The 20,336-nt window shown below is 38.1% G+C and overlaps 1 protein-coding gene across 1 annotated transcript in view; it reads left to right on the forward strand.

Annotated features, from left to right (window-relative positions):
- The window catches only part of LOC105481588 (solute carrier family 15 member 5), a 91,655-nt gene that overhangs the window by 8,191 nt on the left and 63,128 nt on the right, over positions 1–20,336 (forward strand). Inside the window, exon 3 of the mRNA XM_011741273.3 lies at positions 11,587–11,756. Within this exon, the coding sequence (XP_011739575.2) occupies positions 11,587–11,756 (170 nt within the window). The remainder of the gene's footprint in view (positions 1–11,586; positions 11,757–20,336) is intronic.

Raw genomic sequence — 20,336 nt, forward strand, 5'->3', positions numbered from 1 at the left:
ACATTAAAGCCACCTGAGGATTCTTTTTTAAAAAGTACAAATGCCTGGGTCCTGCCACCAAAGATTCTGACTACATTGGTTAGAGGCAGGACCCAGGGACCAGGATTTTTTTTAAGCTGCCCAAGTAGAGTTGAGAACCACTGTTCTAACGCAGTGTTGCTGATTTTAATTATCACTTGAGAGCCTTGTTGAAAATGTTTCCCAGGTCCCACCTCAAACCTCCTGGATCAGAATTTCCTGGGAGGACAGGTGGGAAATGCATATTTTAAACAAGTACTGTCTTACTCTATTCAGGCTGCAATAACAAATCAGCATAGATTGGCTGGCTTATAAACAATAGAAATTTATTTTTCACAGCTCTGGAGGCCAGAATTCTGAGATCAGGGTTCTGGTGAGTGTTCCCTTCCTGGCTGGAAGACTGCTGGCTTCTTACTGTGTCTTCACATAGTGGAAACGGCAAAGGAGCTCTAGGAGGTCTCTTTTACAAGGGAACTAATCCCATTCAGAAAGTCGCCACCTCTATGATCAAAAGCCCCACCTCCCAAATACACCGCTCCCTAATACCACTGTTACAGGAGGTATATAACACCTAATACCAAGTTACGATTTCAACATATGAAATTTGAGGGGACACAAATATTCCTACCATATCAAGTACTTCAGGTGATTCAGAAGATCAATCAAAGTTTGAGAACAATTCCAGAGCCATAAGGAAAGTCTAGTGATGCCTTTGAAAAGAAATGAAACTAACCATTGATTGAACCCACTACTGTGTTTCAGACTGCTTTGGAACTTTTTGACAATTTTATAGCAATTATCATCACATTTAGAAATCTACCTGATTGAGAAATTCAACATAATTCTGAAAAGAGAGAGGAAAAAATATAAATCTACCTATATTCTTCAATCGTAAAATCATAATTTATAAGGTACATTTCAGCGAACAAAATCAAAGCAGTTCATGAAATAATCTTATTAATACTCAAAATGTCCTTTGAGTTACATGCTGAGGAGTAGTAGCTTGTAAATAGCTTTGAAAAAATCACAGACCTTCCCAAATTCTATTTGCACTGGCTCTAGCCAAGTTTAACAAATGCTACCCTCTCACCCTAATAACAACAAGCACTTCCTTCTTTTCCTTTGTGATCTGAGCTCACTGCAACCTCCATCTCCCAGGTTCAAGCAATTCTCCTGCCTCAGCTTCCCAAGTAGCTGGGATTACAGGCGCATACCACCACGCCCGGCTAGTTTTTTATATTTTAGTAGAGATGGGGTTTCACCATGTTGTCCAGGCTGTTCTCGAATCCCTGAGCTTAGGCAATCCGCCCGCCTTGGCCTCCACAGTGCCGGGATTACAGGCGTGAGCCACTGCGCCGGGCGCATGTTCTCTTTTAAGCTTGAAAGATACATGAGTCAGGACAATTGTTAAAATTAGGGTGTTGGCCAGGCACACACCTGAATCCCTAGGCTCTGGGAGGCCTAGGAAGGAGGATCACTCAAGGCCAGGGGTTTGAGACAAGCCTGAGTAACCCCATCTCTACCAAAAAAAATTTTTTTTAAATTAGCCAGACATGGCGGGGTGAGCCTGTAGTTGCATGTGCTTGAGAGACTGAGACTCAGAAAGTGAGGAGCTTAAGCTCAGGAGGCTGAGATTACAGTGAGCTATGAACACCCTGCACCAGTCCAGCCTGGGTGACAGAGTGAAACCCTATCTCAAAAAAATAAAAATAAAAAGACGGGGAGTGGGTGGGGGTTGTTGGCAAAAGAATGAGGGAATGGGAAAGGAGGGAAAGGGAATGAAACAGGTTAAAGAGTAAGAGAAGTAGGAAGAGCTTGGGAGAGAGAGTAAAGCAGTCCCCCAAATTTTTAAATTAAAAACTCAACTTCTTCAATCCTAATGTCTAGTTACCCAAATCAATATTTTATTGTCTTTAATAGCTCTGCTGGAAAAAAATATGTATTCACAGATAAAAAGGAACTCTAAAGTTTCTGTTTTTCCTCTTCTTTCTCCAAATATTTGGCTACCAGAGTATTCTTTGAAGTACCTCAGTGGCCAATGGCTATGCTAAAAGAAGCAATGATTGACAACAGCCATCCACCATGAAATCGGTGCCCAAGTATTTTATTTCACTGACTCCTCTAAACAGTTCAGTTTTATCCCATTGAAGAGTCACAAATCCCCTGGAAAATTATCTGAATATTGATCAATGTAGAATAAAATACTTTCTCTGGAATATTTAAATGGTCCACTAATGCTATGAAGACCTGAAACTTACAGAAAATTTGCCTCCCTTCTTTGATACTGCCTCAGGTTAGGAAAGACCATTTTGAATAATTTCTCTTCAAATCACCAAAAGTAAACATGAAGCACATCAAAACTGGCCAGTCTAAGAAATGACAAAATATTTGAGTAATTTAAATGTATTACTAAATTAATTAAGTGAATGTTTAAAATAATCTCGTAAGGATTGCTGAGTTTTGCAGCCACGATTTTTCTCATTTGTATTCAATACCATACAATCATGAAGACAAAAAAATTACCACTTATATATACTCCCAATTATTTGCAGTTCCCAGTCTGTATTTAAAAGTAGACTAAAGAAACATATTTTTACTGCTGCTTTCAATTTTCCTTAATCACTGGTATTTGTTTTGCTTTAGTGCTTTGCTCTCTGACTTTTTGTGTGAGAGGTGCTTTATAAATTCAATTTGCTAGTGAGCTATGAGATGAAAGGAGTCTTAATGGTAAGTTTGAAGACTGTGGGTTTTTATTTCTTTTTTTTTTTTTGTAGATGATACATATACAATTTCACCCTTAATTATCTGTAGCTTGTCCTGTCCATGGATCAACAAAGATATATATAAAACATGCCTGTACTAGGTAATTCTTTCAGAAAATTACACAATCAAATATGTTGGGTGACATTTGTTAAAATACATTTAGTACTTCATGTAAAATCTCTTCCTAGACATAAATATTCAGCACTATAATTTTTTGGTTTCTAACTACTTTTCACAAGATTTAAGTCTTGGAATAATTGTAATTTTCCTTGACCCTCTTTAGAGCAATGCAGTTTACATCACCATGTGGTACACTGAAGAGTCACACAGTGTTCTCTTAGATTTTCTCAACAATGCTTAACATTTTAAAAAGAGTTTCCTAAAGACTGAAAGCACTGTAACAGCACTTTTGGCTCCAGATTCTCTGTGTTGCTACAGCCACAAGTCAAGTGTACGGCTTGCAGCAGCATGAAAGGATAACCTGTGGCTGAGCCTAGGGACTCCATCCAGTTGTCCTAGAAAATTATAACTTTTTGTACCTCACCTACCTTGTGATAAATACATTTCCATTAGTGGATCACAGTAAATCAGTTTGCTCAATGTGGTCATGTTTGATGTTCTATTACTTTTCTAGGCCAATTATTGAGAGGTTTTAGTTTTGTTTTTTTTTTAATATTGTGTTTGTTTGATTAATTGATTTTTATGAGATGCTGTATTATTAATCTGTTATTTAATCTCCATTTATTTTCAACCTAGTACTGTGCTAGGTCTCATGGAGATAAAGAAATGAAGAATAAAATCTTACCATCAGGGAGCTTCACAATCTATATATGAAAAGCAAAACTGACAAAAATGAAATAATTGAATAATGAGTATTTGCTTTAGAAGTTCAGAAAAGAAGCTGGGTGTAGTGGCTCCTGTTTCTAGTCCAGCACTTTGGGAGGCCAAGGCAAGTGGATTGCTTGAGCTCAGGAGTTCAAGACCAGCCTGGGCAAAATGGCAAAACCCCATCTCTACAAGAAATACAAAAAAATTAGCTAGGCATGGCGGTGTGCACCTGTGGTCCCAGATACTTGGGAGGCTGAGGCAATAGGATCACTTGAGCCCAAGAGATCAAGGCTGCAGTGAGTCAAGGTCATGCTACTGCACTCCAGCTTGGTCAACAGAGTGAGATAATGTCTCAAAAAAATTTTACAGAAGAGAAGCAGCAGAATATTCAAGAAAGTATTTAATGAAGGAAAAGAGACTGAATATAGGACTTTAAAAGTGAGACAGGGCAAGCCAAGAAATAAGACAAGTTAAGGAGACAAACATGGGTAGGTCTGTTTCTCAGACAGTGAGGAGACTAGCTCAACTTGACACATGTTCTTTCCAAACACATATCACATATCTATCCACTTCTATCTCTTTCCTTTGCTACCACCATGGCCCAGTTTGCTCTTAGCTCTCATCCAGACTTACAATAGCTGCGATTTTCTCCCTACCTTGCACCATCTGCAATTCATGGAACTGACACAATAATCTTTCCACTGAAAACAAGATCTATATGAGCCCCCTGCTCAATTCCCTTCAAATGGCTTCCCAATGCACTGAAAATAAAATCCAGACTTCTTGCCATGAACTTCAAGGCCCTAAATGACCTGGACCACATTTCCTGCTTTATCTTTTCTTCTAATATTTTATTCCTTAATCACTGTATTAGTCCATTTTCATGCTGCTGATAAAGACATACCCAAGACTGGGAAATTTACAAAAGAAAGAGGTTTAATTTGACTTGAAGTTCCATGTGGCTGGAGAAGCCTCATAATAATGGTGGAAGGCAAGAAGGAGCAAGTCATGTCTTACATAGATGGCAGCAAGCAAAGAGAGAGCTTGTGCAGAGAAACACCCATTTTTAAAACCACCAGATCTTGTAAGACCTATTCACTATCATGAGAACAGCATGAGAAAGACCTGCCCCCATGATTCTATCATCTCCCACCTGGTCCCTCCCACAACATGTGGCAAATATGGGAGCTACAAGATGAAATTTGGGTGGGGACACAAAGCCAAACCATACCATTCTGCCCCCAGCCCCTCCCAAATCTCATATCTTCATATTTCAAAACCAATCATGCCTTTCCAACAGTCCCCCAAAGTATCAACTCATTTCAGCATTAACTCAAAAGTCCACAGTCCAAAGTCTCATCTGAGACAGAGCAAGTCTCTTCCACCTATGAGCCTGTAAAATCAAAAGCAAGTTAGTTACTTCCTAGATACAATGGGGGTACAGGTATTGGGTAAATATAGCCATTCCAAATGGGAGAAATTAGCCAAAACAAAGGGGCTACAGGCCCAATGGAAGTCCAAAATCCAGCAAGGCAGTCAAATCTCAAACCTCCAAAATGATCTCCTTTGACTCCATGTCTCATATTTAGGTCATGCTAATGCAAGAGGTGGGTTCCCATGGTCTTCAGCAGCTCTGCCCCTGTGGCTTTGCAGGTTGCAGCTTCCCTTCTAGCTGCCTTCATGGACTGGCATTGAATGTCTGTGACTTTTCCAGGCACACGGTGCAAGGTGTCAGTGGATCTATCACTCTGGGATCTGGAGGACGGTGGTTCTCTTCTCACAGCTCCACTAGGCATTGCCCCAGTAGGAACTCTGTGTGGGGGCTCTGACCTCACATTTCTGTTCCACACTGCCCTAGCAGAGGTTGTCCACAACGGCCCTGCCCCTGCAGCAAACTTCTGCATCCAGGTGTTTCCATACATCTTCTGAAATCTAGGTGGAGGTTCCCAAACCTCAGTTCTTGACCTCTGTGCATCTACAGGCTCAACACCACATGGAAGCTGCCAAGGCTTGGGGTTTCCAACCTCTGAAACAGCAGCCTGAGCTGTATCTTGGCCCATTTCAGTTATGGCTGGAGCAGCTGGGACACAGGGCACCAAGTCCCTAAACTACACACAGCACAGGAACCTGGACCTGGCCCACAAAACCATTTTTGCCTCTAAGGACTCTGGGCCTGTGATGGGAGAGGCTGCCATGAAGACCTCTGACATGCCCTGGAGACATTTTCCCCATTGTCTTGGGGATTAGCATTTGGTTCCTTGTTACTTATGCAAATTTCTGCAGCAGGCTTGAATTTCTCCTCGGAAAATGGGATTTTCTTTTCTATTGCATTGTCAAGCTGCAAATTTTCCAAACTTTTATGCTCTGCTTCCCTTATAAAACTGAATGCCTTTAACAGCACCCAAGTCACCGCTTGAAAGTTTTGCTGCTTATAAGTTTTTTCTGCCAGATGCCCTAAATCTTCTCTCTCAGGTTCAAAGTTCCACAAATCTCTAGGGCAGGGGCAAAATGCTGCCAGTCTCTGTTAAAACATAACAAGAGTCACCTTTGCTCCAGTTCCAAAGTTTCTCATCTCCATCTGAGACCACCTCAACCTGGATTTCAGTGTCCATGTCATTGTCAGCATTTTGGTCAAAGCTATTCAACAAGTCTCCAGGGCGTTCCAGACTTTCCTACATTTTCCTGTCTTCTGAGCCCTCCAAACTGTTCCAACCTCTGCCTGTTACCGAGTTCCAAAGTCACTTCCACATTTGCAGGTATCTTTTCAGCAGTGCCCCACTCTACTGGTACCAATTTACTGTATTAGTCTGCTTTCACACTGCTGATAAAGACATAACTGAGACTCAGCAACTTGCAAAAGAAAGAGGTTTAACTGGACTTACAGTTACACATGGCTGGAGAGGCCTCACAATCATGGGGGAAGGCAAGGAGGAGCAAATCACATCTTACACAGATGACAGCAGGCAAAGAGGGAGCTGTGCAGAGAAACTCCCATTTTTAAAACCATCATATCTTGTTAGACCCATCTGCTATCATGAGAGCATCACAGGAAAGACCCGCCCCCATGATTCAATCATCTCCAGTTGGGTCCCTCCCACAACATGTGGGAATTATGGGAGCTACAAGCTGAGATTTGGATGGGGACACAGAGCCAAACCATATCATTCACTATGCTCCAACTTCACTGCTTTTTTTGTTCCTGAAATCAGGGTTGGAGAAAAACGAACATTTGATATGATGACATTTGCTTAGCACCATGTAGTTATAATCCATGTTCTTCATTTAATGTTCTTCATTAAAATTCTTACCAAAAAACCTTATTTAGAGGGTGTGATTCCAATTTTTAAAATTCCAGAAAGTAGAAGATCACAGACCATGTGATTTTCAGATTTTGTGACTCTAACTCATGTCTTTGGACTACCATTCTGAAGAGGAAGGACAACATTTATAGTTAATGATTGATATATAAAATGTGATGAGAGGAATGAAAGTTAATTTCAATTGTTAAAGGCTAGATTAACAAGAAAATGAAAGTGTCATGAAATTGATAACTGCAAAGATGCAGAAAGAAGTATTAACAGGATATTTAGCCCGATTTGCCCTGTACCAGGATGATGACTTCTGCTCATGGCTCTACAAGCAACACAGCTGTGTGAATGTGGATGAGTCATTTCAGTTTTCCAAGTTCAGAGTTCTTCTCCGAAAGAGAGGGAGAAAAGTTTCTGACCTCAGTTTAGGCAATGGTTTCTGAGAAACAATTCTAAAGGACGATCTGTGGAAAAAAATTAGAATAGGACTTCATCACAATTAAGAATTTCTGCTTTTCAAAGGACACTTTTTATAGAATAAAAAGACAAGCCACAGGCTGGGAGAAAATACTTACAAATCACATAATTGAGGAAGGACTTGTAGCCAGAATACATAAGGACAGAAACTTCACCAAAGAAGATATGCAGATGATCAATAAGCACATGAAAAGATGCTCAATATCATTAGCCATTAGGGAAATGCAAAATAAAACCACCATCATATATCAGTACACATGTACTATACCAAGTTTTGGCAGGGATATGAAGAGATGAGAACTCTCATACACATGTGGTGATAATGTAAAATGTTACAACTACTTAAAAACTATTTGAAATTTTCTTAAAATATTAAATATACATCTATCATATATCACCCAGCCATTACACTCCTAGGTTTTACCCAAGAGAAATTAATGTCTATGTCTGTTCAAAGGCTTGTACATGAATGTTCTTAACAGCATTATTTGCAAAAGCAATAAGCTGAAAAATGTCTATTAACAGTAAATGCATAAACAAACACTGATACATTTACATAATGGAATAGTACTTGGCAATAAAGAGGAATGGATACAGATAAATACATTAACATGGATGAATCTCAAAATAATTATGCCAAGTGAAAGAAGCCAGATTTGAAAATACAGATGATTTAATATTTAAAAAAGAATCTATGAATTGCAAACTAATTTATAGTGGCAGAAAAAAGATCGGTGGTTGCCTAGAGACGAGGAAGGGGAAATGAGAAGGGGCAGGGTTCAGAAGGGTGACAAGGGACATGACGGAGCTTTAGAGGCAATGGATATGTTTGTTATCTTGAATGTGGTAATTATTTTGTGTGTGCATATATATTCAAACCTTACAAAATTGCACACTTCAAATATATGCAGTTTATTGCATCTCAATTATATCTCAATAAAGCTCTTTAAAAAAAAGCAGGAGAAAAGAAAGTAACAGTAACCAAGACACTGGTATTGACATAAGGACAGATCAGTGGAACAGAACTGAGAGTCAGAAAATACACCTACATTTGTACGGTCAATTGATTTTCAACAAAAGTGTCAAAAAATCATTGAGGAAAAGATCATGTTCTCAATAAATTATACTGTAAAAACTGAATATCCATATAGGAAATAATTACCCCATGACACCCTACTGAAAAATTAATTCAAATTAGATTAACTTTATATGAGATCAAAACCCATAACAGTGATTTTTTTGAAAAAACACAGGGGAAAATACTTGTGACTAAGGCTTAGAAACTATTCTTTACATAGGATACAAAAAGTATGAACCAATAAAGATAAAAAATGATAGAATGAAATTTACTAAACTTTTAAACTTTTGCTTATCAAAAGACATCATTGAGAAAAGGAAAAGGAAAACCCCATATTATAAGAAAGCATTTGTAGAACATGTATCTGACAGATGACATGCATCCAAAATATATGAAGACCTTTGACAAATCAATGATAGGAAAAGAAACTGTCCAATTAAAAAAAAAAAATAGAGGATCTCCAATATTAGCCAATACAAGAAGAGCCCTATTTCTCCCAGGTACTTCCTCTTACATCAAAAAAACCCAAACCTAACACAACAAATGGACATAGGGAGATTTCAAAAGGTAGAAAGAAGACAATCTCTTCCTAAGGGCCTTGGAACTTGAGGAAGGACTACAATGAGTTTCCTGGGTTTTCTTTTTGTTATCAGTGGGGCTATAGAGAAACCTAGAACCTGGAACCAGGTACAGATGGGTGAGAGCAAAGGTGTGGCAAGGAATGGGCAGCTCCAAAAAAGTCCTGCTCCCCTTACTCAAAGTTCTAGGAAAAAGGTAGACTAATATAGGTGAAAATGTTTTTGACAACATCTGTCCTTCTCTAGCCAAACACTATTAAAAACACTGCCTCCCCTGCATACTGCTGGTCCAATAGTGTCAGCAGACATGAGCGAGAATCTAATATTTTACATAAACACTCGGAGAATCAGACCGGAACACTCTGAGTCCCAAGTTGGGTGGTGTTGCTGAGGCCAAGTGAGGAGCCTGTCTTTCATCTCCTGCCCAGCAGAAACTGGAAGTGCTCTAATTTACCCTCCTGGGCAGTGTCAGCTGGGCACAGCAGAGAGCTGAGCCTCCACTCCCAACCAGGAAGTATGCAGCAAGGCTAGTCTCCAATTAATTAGCAGTAATATTCCATGTCTTCAATTATTCTTCCCTCCCCCTCCCCCCAGCTTACTTTGTCATAGTCTCCTGTGTGATGGAGGAAATAATCTTAGTTAAAATTCAACTCTCCACATATTCCATTATTGTACTCACACAACAAGAAGTCTGGAGAAAAATGCAAAATTATACTATATCCACATTAAGTTCATGACCACCAAACTTGTTCCTTATCACTGCCTAGCAAGTATATGATGTCCAGTCAATTTCTCTCCTCCTTTAAAGTACTATTTCTAAACATTTTCTTTCTTCTCAAAACTTCAATATTCCCTTTCCATAGCCAGTTTTACCTGTTGTCTTTACTTCTTTTACGTAGAAGAAATAGAGGGAAATAAGGGAAAGAAGGAGGGAGGAAGGCGGGAAGGGAGGGAGGAAGGCAGGGAGGGAGGGAGGGAGGAAAGAAAGAAGGAAGGGAGGAAGGAAGAAAGGAAGGAAGGAAGGAAAGGAAGGAAGGGAGGGAGGGAAGGAGGGAGGGAAAGAATGAAGGAAAGGAAAAAGGAAATGAGAGGGGAGGCGAGGCGGGGCGGGGTGGGGAGGGCGGGGCGAGGTGAGGAATCATTTAGAAGATTTGCAGCCTGGGCAACACGGTGAGACCTCATCTCTACTAAAAATAAATTAGCAGGTATGGTAGTGCGTGCTTGTGCTCCCAGGTACTAGACAGAAGTTGAGGCAGTAGGACTGCTTCAGCCTGGGAGGTCAAAGCTGCAGTGAGCCATGACTGCATCACTGCATTCCAGCCTGGGTGACAGAGTAAGACCTTGTGGGAAAAAAAAGAAGTGGGGGGGGGAGGGGGGAGGGAGGAGGGGGGGGGGGGAGGGAGAGAGAGAGAGATCGATCGTGGGAAGGGAAAACACAAAGAAGATGTGGTGGACATGCCCCAGGATGACCCCCAGTGGACCACATGCTTGTTTGGACCCATCCCCCTGAGTGTGGGCAGAACCTGTAACCTGATTCTAAACAGTAGAATATTGGAAAGATTTTGGAATATCACTCCCCTAATTATGTTATATGGCAAAGGTGAAAGAATTTTGCAGAGATAATTGAGGTTTCTCATCAGCTGATTTCAGTTATCAGAGCCCAGATTATACTGGGTGGGTCTCATCTAATCACATAAACCCTTTAAATTTTAATGATAGTGTAAGTGTACTAAGACACATCTGATGGTGCTTGCACAACTGAAACACTTAAAAAAACTAATATGTATATAAGTTATATATGTAAATGAGTAAATTTTATTGTATTTAATTTTACCTCAATCTTTAAAGTAAAAGTTAAGATCCCTTCTTTGCAATGGGATTCTAATGGCAAGATTTAGACCCAGTGAACAGTTGAGAGGTAGAGATGATGTTCCCAGAACTTGCAAACCAGACTACTAGGGTAGGTACCTCTCTGTGATACTAATCATTGGGAAGAAAAATGGAAAGTTTTATTCAAATGTCACTCATTTCTTCAGTTACATGCCTATTCTAAGTGTAACCCAGATATTCCTGAGTATTCTGTTTTCCTATACTTTGAAAACTGGAATATACAGGAAGAATTAACTTTTTAATCTTTCCAGTTTCATTAGGGGTATTTGAATGATTAAGTGTTGTCTACAGCTTCTTTAGTACCACAATGCTACAGAGACCGTATGGCCTGCAAAGCCTAAAATATTTACTGTCTATCCAGCCCTTTATAGAAAAACTTCGCCAACCTCTGATTTAGAGATGAAAGAGAGCACATTCTTTCTATGTCGATTCTAAACAAGGATAAAACAAAGATAATGAAACTGGTTAAGTCAGGGCTGATGTTTACACACTTGTTAAGAAATCTGATAAACAATATTTGCAAAATTGGGTTCAGTTAACATGTCATCGTTTCGTAGTTCACATTTGAATAGAAGCATTAAAATTAGCAATAGTTGTCTAAAGCGATTCAATGGTATTTTTATTTTTGTCTGTCTGTATACCCCAGGTTTTATTGGCTCATGAACCTAAATGCAACCATTGTGTTTCTGGGAATATCTTACATCCAGCACTCACAGGCCTGGGCCCTTGTTTTACTTATTCCTTTTATGTCTACACTTACGGCTCTGATAACTCTTCATATGATATACTACAACCTAATTTATCAGTCAGAAAAACGTAAGTAAATTACACTTTACATTAATTTCTGGGTTTATATTGTTTTCTTGACAGATCTTCTTTCTCTTTGATTCTTTATAACTTCTCTTTCAACTCGGAATTTGAAAATTGTGTCTGTCATTACCCTTGATAAAGCAATGGTCTCCAAGAATATTTTTAAGTAAATATTAAGACTGCTTCTTTGCAATGGGATTCTAATGGCAAGATTTAGATCCAATGAAAAGTTTAGAGGTAGAGATTCCTCTTCTCCCCATCTTCCTTTCTTTCCATGGTTAAAAAAGTTTTAATAATGGAATATCTTAGGCATAAACAAAAGTAGTTAAAGATTATACCTGAACCTCACTTGGGTAGCTCTGAGCTTCAGCAATTATCAACTCATCTTCACTCATTTTTTCTTCTTCTTACCCAGGTAATTTTCAAGCAAAAACTAAATATTATAGCATTTCTTATTCGTGTATTTTGTTATATTTATTTATATGTAATATATTATGTAGGTGTATACATAAAAGTTAAATTCCATTTGAAAAACATAACCACAATGTCATTATCAATCTCTGTCTCTGTCACACACACCCACATATGTGTTTGTGGAGGAAGAAGATTTCTTAACACCATCAAATGTCTGGTCACTGTTAAAATCTCCCTGATTGTTTCCTTTTTGAAATTTTTTTTTTTTTTAATAATTTGTTCAAATCAAATCCAAAAAAGGTTTAAACATTCCAAATGCCAGATATGTTCCATAAACTATACATTTTATATATATATATATTCCCCATGCATCTGTATCTCTATTTATTATTATTATTTATATATATATATTTTTGAGACGGAGTCTTGCTCTGTTGCCCAGGGTGGAGTGCAGTGGCTCGATCTCGGCTCACTGCAAGCTCCACCTCCCGGGTTCACACCATTCTCTTGCCTCAGCCTCCTGAGTAGCTGGGACTACAGGTGCCCACCACACGCCCAACTAATTTCTTGTATTTTTAGTAGACATGGGGTTTCACTGTGTTAGCCATGATGGTCTCAATCTCCTGACCTCCTGATCCCCTGACCTCGTGATCCACCCGCCTCGGCCTCCAAAGTACTGGGATTACAGGCATGAGCCACCACGCCTGGCCCCTAATTTATCAGTTTTAAAAAGAAATCGTAACATTTCTTAGAGTATTTCCCGTAGTCTGGATTTTGTGAATTGCATCCGCATAGAGCTTTCCCTCTGTATTTCCTGTAAATTTTCTTTTTTTATTATTATTATACTTTAAATTCTAGGGTACATGTGCACAATGTGCAGGTTTGTTACATATGTATACATGTGCCATGTTGGTGTGCTGCACCCATTAACTCATCATTTACATTAGGTATATCTCCTAATACTATCCCTCCCCCCTCCCCCCACCCCACGACAGGCCCTGGTGTGTCGTGTTCCCCTTCCTGTGTCCAAGTGTTCTCATTGATCAATGCCCATCTATGAGTGAGAACATGCGGTGTTTGGTTTTTTGTCCTTGTGATAGTTTGCTGAGAATGATAGTTTCCAGCTGCATCCATGTCCCTACAAAGGACATGAACTCATCCTTTTTTATGGCTGCATAGTATTCCATGGTGTATATGTGCCACATTTTCTTAATCCAGTCTATCACTGATGGACATTTGGGTTGGTTCCAAGTCTTTGTTATTGGGAATAGTGCCGCAATAAACATATGTGTGCATGTGTCTTTATAGCAGCATGATTTATAATCCTTTGGGTATATACCCAGTAATGGGATGGCTGGGTCAAATGGTATTTCTAGTTCTAGATCCTGGAGGAATCACCACACTGTCTTCCACAATGCTAGAACTAGTTTACAGTCCCACCAACAGTGTAAAAGTGTTCCTACTTCTTCACATCCTCTCCAGCACCTGTTGTTTCTTGACTTTTTAATGATTGCCATTCTAACTGGTGTGAGATGGTATCTCATTATGGTTTTGATTTGCGTTTCTCTGATGGCCAGTGATGATGAGCATTTTTTCATGTGTGTGTTGGCTGCACAAATGTCTTCTTTTGAGAAGTGTCTGCTCATATCCTTCACTCACTTTTTGAGGGGGTGTTTTTTCTTGTAACTTTGTTTGAGTTCTTTGTAGATTCTGGATATTAGCCCTTTGTCAGATAAGCAGATTGCAAAAATTTTTCCCATTCTGTAGGTTACCTGTTCACTCGGATGGTAGTTTCTTTTGCTGTGCAGAAGCTCTTTGGTTTAATTAGATCCCATTTGTCAATTTTGGCTTTTGTTGCCATTGCTTTTGGTGTTTTAGTCATGAAGTCCTTGCCCATGCCTATGTCCTGAATGGTATTGCCTAGGTTTTCTTCTAGGGTTGTTTATGGTTTTAGGTCTAACATTTATGTCTTTAATCCATCTTGAATTAATTTTTGTATAAGGTGTAAGTAAGGGATCAAGTTTCAGGTTTCTGCATATGGCTAGCCAATTTTCCCAGCACCATTTATTAAATAAGGAATCCTTTCCCCATTTCTTGTTTTTGTCATATTTGTCAAATGTCACATGGTTGTAGACGTGGGTTCTGTTCTGTTCCATTGGTCTATATCTCTGTTTTGGTATGAGTACCATGCTGTTTTGGTTACTATAGCCTTGCAGTATAGTTTGAACTCAGGTAGCGTGATGCCTCCAGCTTTGTTCTTTTAGCTTAGAATTGTCTTGGCAATGCAGGCTCTTTTTTGGTTCCATATTAACTTTAAAGTGTTTTTTTCCAGTTCTGTGAAGAAAGTCATTGGTAGCTTGATGGGGGTGGCATTGAATCTATAAATTACCTTGGGCAGTATGGCCATTTGCACGATACTGATTCTTCCTATCCATGAGCATGGTATGTTCTTCCATTTGTTTGTGTCCTCTTTTATTTCACTGAGCAGTGGTTTGTAGTTCTCCTTGAAGAGGTCCTTCACATCCCTTGTAAGTTGGATTCCTAGGTATTTTATTCTCTTTGAAGCAATTGTGAATGGGAGTTCACTCATGATTTGGCTCTCTGTCTGTCTGTTACTGGTGTATAAGAATGCTTGTGATTTTTGCACATTAATTTTGTATCCTGAGACTTTGCTGAAGTTGCTTATCAGCTTAAGGAGATTTTGGGCTGAGACGATGGGGTTTTCTAAATATACAATCATGTCAACTGCAAACAGGGACAATTTGACTTCTTCTTTTCCTAACTGAATACACTTTATTTCTTTCTCTTGCCTGATTGCCCTAGCCAGAACTTCCAACACTATGTTGAATAGGAGTGGTGAGAGAGGGCATCCCTGTCTTGTGCCAGATTTCAAAGGGAATTTTTCCAGTTTTTGCCCATTGAGTATGATATTGGCTGTGGGTTTGTCATAAATAGCTCTTATTATTTTGAGATACTTTCCATCAATACCGAATTTATTGAGCGTTTTTAGCATGAAGGGCTGTTGAATTTTGTCAAAGGCCTTTTCTGCATCTATTGAGATAATCATGTGGTTTTTGTCTTTGGTTCTGTTTATATGCTGGATTACGTTTATTGATTTGCGTATGTTGAACCAGCCTTGCATCCCAGGGATGAAGCCCACTTGATCATGGTCGATAAGCTTTTTGATGTGCTGCTGGATCCGGTTTGCCACTATTTTATTGAGGATTTTTGCATCGATGTTCATCAGGGATATTGGTCTAAAGTTCTCTTTTGTGTGTGTGTCTCTGCCAGGCTTTGGTATCAGGATGATGTTGGCCTCATAAAATGAGTTAGGGAGGATTCCCTCTTTTTCTATTGATTGGAATAGTTTCAGAAGGAATGGTACCAGCTCCTCCTTGTACCTCTGGTAGAATTCGGCTGTGAATCCATCTGGTCCTCGAATTTTTTTGGTTGGTAGGCTATTAATTATTGCCTCAATTTCAGAGCCTGCTATTGGTGTATTCAGGGATTCAACTCCTTCCTGGTTTAGTCTTGGGAGAGTTTGTGTGTCCAGAAATTTATCCATTTCTCCTAGGTTTTCTAGTTTATTTGTGTAGAGGTGTTTATAGTATTCTCTGATGGTAGTTTGTATTTCTGTGTGATCGGTGGTGATATCCCCTTTATCATTTTTTATTGCATCTATTTGATTCTTCTCTCTTTTCTTCTTTATTAGTCTTGCTAGCGGTCTATCAATTTTGTTGATCTTTTCAAAAAACCAGCTCCTGGACTCACTGATTTTTTGAAGGGTTTTTTTGTGTCTCTGTCTCCTTCAGTTCTGCTCTGATCTTTGTCATTTCTTGCCTTCTGCTAGCTTTTGAATGTGTTTGCTCTTGCTTCTCTAGTTCTTTTAATTGTGATGTTAGCATGTCAATTTTAGATCTTTCCTGCTTTCTCTTGTGTGCATTTAGTGTTATAAATTTGCCTCTACACACTGCTTTAAATGTGTCCCAGAAATTCTGGTATGTTGTGTATTTGTTCTTATTGGTTTCAAAGAACATCTTTATTTATGCCTTCATTTCGTTATGTACCCAGTCATCATTCAGGAGCAGGTTGTTCATTTTCCATGTAGTTGAGCGGTTTTTAGTGAGTTTCTTAATCCTGAGTTCTAGTTTGATTGCACTGTGGTCTGAGAGACAGTTTGTTATCATTTCTGTTCTTTTACATTTGCCGAAGAGTGCTTTACTTCCAACTATGTGGTCAATTTTGGAATAAGTGCGATGTGGTGCTGAGAAGAATGTATATTCTATTGATTTGGGGTGGAGAGTTCTGTAGATGTCACTGTCAACAGATCAACAGAGACAGAAAGTTAACAAGGATATCCAGGAATTGAACTCAGCTCTGCACTAAGCGGTCCTGTAAATTTTCTAATAGACCTAGATACTTGCAGATTCAGATTTCATTTTGGCCAAATTTCTTCATAGGTGGCATTATGTACTTTAATTAAGAAGCATAATGTCTGTTTTTGCAGAGTTAGCATTCATTGATTATTTTTGCCCAAATCCAATATTTTATTGAGGATTGCAAGGTGATTACATTCTATATTTCTTCCTCTTTTACTAACTGAAATAATTTCATAAAGACAAATATCTCCTCATCAACTAGTTACATTGAGGTATAGTTTCTGTAATAAAAACAAGATAAACATTTAAGTATTTCCTTCTATCTATAGATTTTCAAATTATTGAGTTGAATTTCAACATTCTGCAAAAGTAATTATTAGGATTTCTTTTTTAAAAAACTATAATTATGAATTTATGCTCTTAAGCATTTTTGATGTGTTTCAGTCTACTACAGCTAGTGATTCTCAAATTTGTTTCCATATTTGGACAGTGAAGTCCCCTTCATGTTGGTACCTTAGTTGTTCAGATAAACCTCTTGCTGTTTTTCATTGCTTCCTTGGTTTTCTGGATTACCCTTCCATTTTTTAAATAAATGCAAATATTAAAATATGTGTGTGTGCATGTAGGCATAGATACTGTCTGCCCTTTTGATGGAGAAGTAACATATAATGCACACTTTTCTCACTTGCTTTTTTTTTAGTTAGTATAGTTTAGGGATCATTTTATAATTGTATATTTATTGTGTAACAAACTATCATTTATTTTACCAGTCCCATATGGATAGACATTTGGGTTGCTTTTTTACATTTGCTGTATTAAGTAGATTCTGATAAATAGCTTGGTGCATGTTTCTCTTTGCTTTTTTTTTTTTTTTTTTTTTGCCAGTATATCTTTAGGATAGATTCAAATCAAAAGTAAGTCCAAATATAATTTTTCTATATGTTGCCAAATTCCTTTCTATAGTGGTTGTGGCACTATTTTGTATTTCTACCAAAAATGGACAAGAATGCCTGTTTCCCCACAGCCTCTCAAAGTATATTGTCAAACTTTGGGATTTTTGCCAAGTCGAGGGTGGAAAATGGTATCTTGCTGTGGTTTAAATTTGTATTATTCTTATTTTGAGAAGAGTTGAGAATCTTTTCATTGCCTTAGAGCATTTTGAATTTCTTTTTCAGTGAATTACCTGTTCATGTTTCTAGTTCAACTTTTCTATAGGGTTGTAGTATTTATTGCGGTAAAAAAACAAAAAAACAAAAAAACACACACACACATAATATAAAATTTACCACCCCTATCACTTTTTTTCTGAGTGTATAAGATGAACATGTAATTTTCAGCTTAGGCATTCAGGTATCAGGACTATTTATTGTAGCTTTTAATCGATAATAATAATTGTACATATTTATGAGATACCTAGTGATGTTTCAATACATATAATGTATAGTAATCACATCAGGGTAATTGGCAGATCCATCATCTCAAACATCATTTCTTTGTGTTGGGAAAATTCAATATCCTTCTAACTATCTAAAACTACATAATATTTTATTGTTAACTACAGTCATCCTACAGTGGTATGGAACACTACTACATATTCCTCCTACCTAGCTATAATTTTGTGTCACTTAATAAATCTCTCCCTTTCCTCTATGCTTCCCAGCCTCTAATATCCTCTGTTCTATGTTTTACTTCTTTGAGATCAGCTTTTTTTTAGCTTCCACATGTAAATGAGAACATGCAATGTTTAAATTTCTCTGGGCTTATTTCACTTAACATAATGTCTTCCAGTTTCATTCATTTATGCAAAGGAAGGGAAGTCAATATATCAGAGACATTTGCACCCTCATATTTATTGCAGCACTACTCACAATAGCTGAGATATGGAATCAGTCTAGGCGTCCAACAACAAATGAATGGATAAAGAAAATGTGGTATCTATACACAATGGAATACTATTCAGCCATAAAAAGGAATAAAATCCTGTCATTTGCAGCAACACGAGTAGAACTGGAAGACACGGTGTTAAGTGAAATAAGCCACCTTAATCATTTTAAGTGTACCGTTCAGTAGCGTTAAGTATATTCACATTGTTATGCAACGGATTTCTAGAACTTTTTCATCTTGCCGCAACACTAAAGCTGTATATCCACTAAACACTAATTCCTCCCCCCCACTGCTCCTAGCCCTTGGTAAATGCCTTTCTACTTTCTGTTTCTATTTTTTGACTGCTTTAGATACTTCATATGAGTGGAATCATACAGTATTTGTCCTTTTATTGCAACTCACTTAGCCTAATATCCTCAAGGTTTATCCATGTTGTAGCATCCTGTCACATGCTACAACATGGATATACCTTGAGAATATTAGGATATTAGTGCCACATAACATTCCATTGTATGTATATACCACATTTTCTTTATTCACTTGTGTAACAATGGACATGTGGGATGTGCCTAGCTCTTGGCAAATATAAATAATGCTGAGATGAATGTGGGTATGTAAATGTTTCCTCACAATCTCACTTTGAATTCTTGTGGATATATACTCAGAAGTGGGATTGCTGGATCATATAGTAGTAATCCTACTTTAAAGTTTTTGAGAACTCTGTTTACTGCTTTCCATGAAGGCTGCATCATTTTACATTTCCGCCAACAGTGCACAAGGGTTACCCACAATTTCTCCACATCTTTGTCAATGCAGTAATTTTCTGATATTTTAATATTGCCCATTTTGAATGATGGTTATGAAGTGATATCCTGTTTATTATTATTATTATTTCAAAGGCAGAGTCTCCCTATGTTGCCTAGGCTGATCTCAAATTCCTGAGCTCCAAGGATTTTGCCACCTCGTCCTCCCAAAGTGCTGGGATTAGAGGTGTGAACCATGACACTCAGCCTCATTATGGTTTTGGTTTGCATTTCCCTAGTAATTAGTGATGTTCAGCATCTTTTCATGTGTGTATCGGCCATCTGTAAATCTCATTTGAAGAAACGTCTATTCAAGTCCTTTGGTTATTTTTAAACAGGTTATTTGAGGTTGGGGGGGTTGTTATTAAGTTGTAGAAATTCATTATACATTCTGGATATTAACCCCATATCAGACATACGTTATGCAATTATTTTCTCCCATTCCATACGTTGCCTTTTCACCCTGTGGATTGTTTTCTTTGAAATGCAGAAGTTTTCATGTTTGATGCCATCCCATTTGTCTGTTTTTAAATTTTTTTGTTGCCTCTGTTTTATTGTCATGTCCAAGAAATCATTGCTAAATCCAGTCTACTGAAGCTGTTGCCCTGTAGTTTCTTCCTGTAGGAGTTTAATAGTTTTAGCTCTTACTTTTAGGTCTCTAATTTATTTTGAGTTAATTTTTGTATATGGTGTAAAGCAAGGATCCAACTTCATTCTTTTGCACGTGGATATCCAATTTTCCCCACCCTATTTGTTAAAGAGACTGTCCTTTCCCCCTTATGTAGTCTTGGCACCCTTGTTGAAAATTATTTGGCAACATATGCAAGGGTGTATTTCTGGGTTTTCTACTCTGTTCCATTGGTCTATATACCTATCATCATATCAGAACCTTGCACTCTTAATTACTGTTACTTTGTAGTATGTTTTAAAATCAAGACATGTGGGACATCCAACTTCAATTTTCTTTTTTCAAGTTTGTTTTAACTATTAATATTCCATATGAATTTCAGGAATTTTTTTCTATTTCTGCAAAAATGCTATTGAGATTTTGACAGGGATTGCATTGAATCCATAGATCACTTTGGCTAGTATGGACATTTTAACAG

Source organism: Macaca nemestrina, chromosome 10 (assembly GCF_043159975.1).
Source record: "Macaca nemestrina isolate mMacNem1 chromosome 10, mMacNem.hap1, whole genome shotgun sequence".
In the NCBI taxonomy this organism is placed as follows: domain Eukaryota; kingdom Metazoa; phylum Chordata; class Mammalia; order Primates; family Cercopithecidae; genus Macaca; species Macaca nemestrina.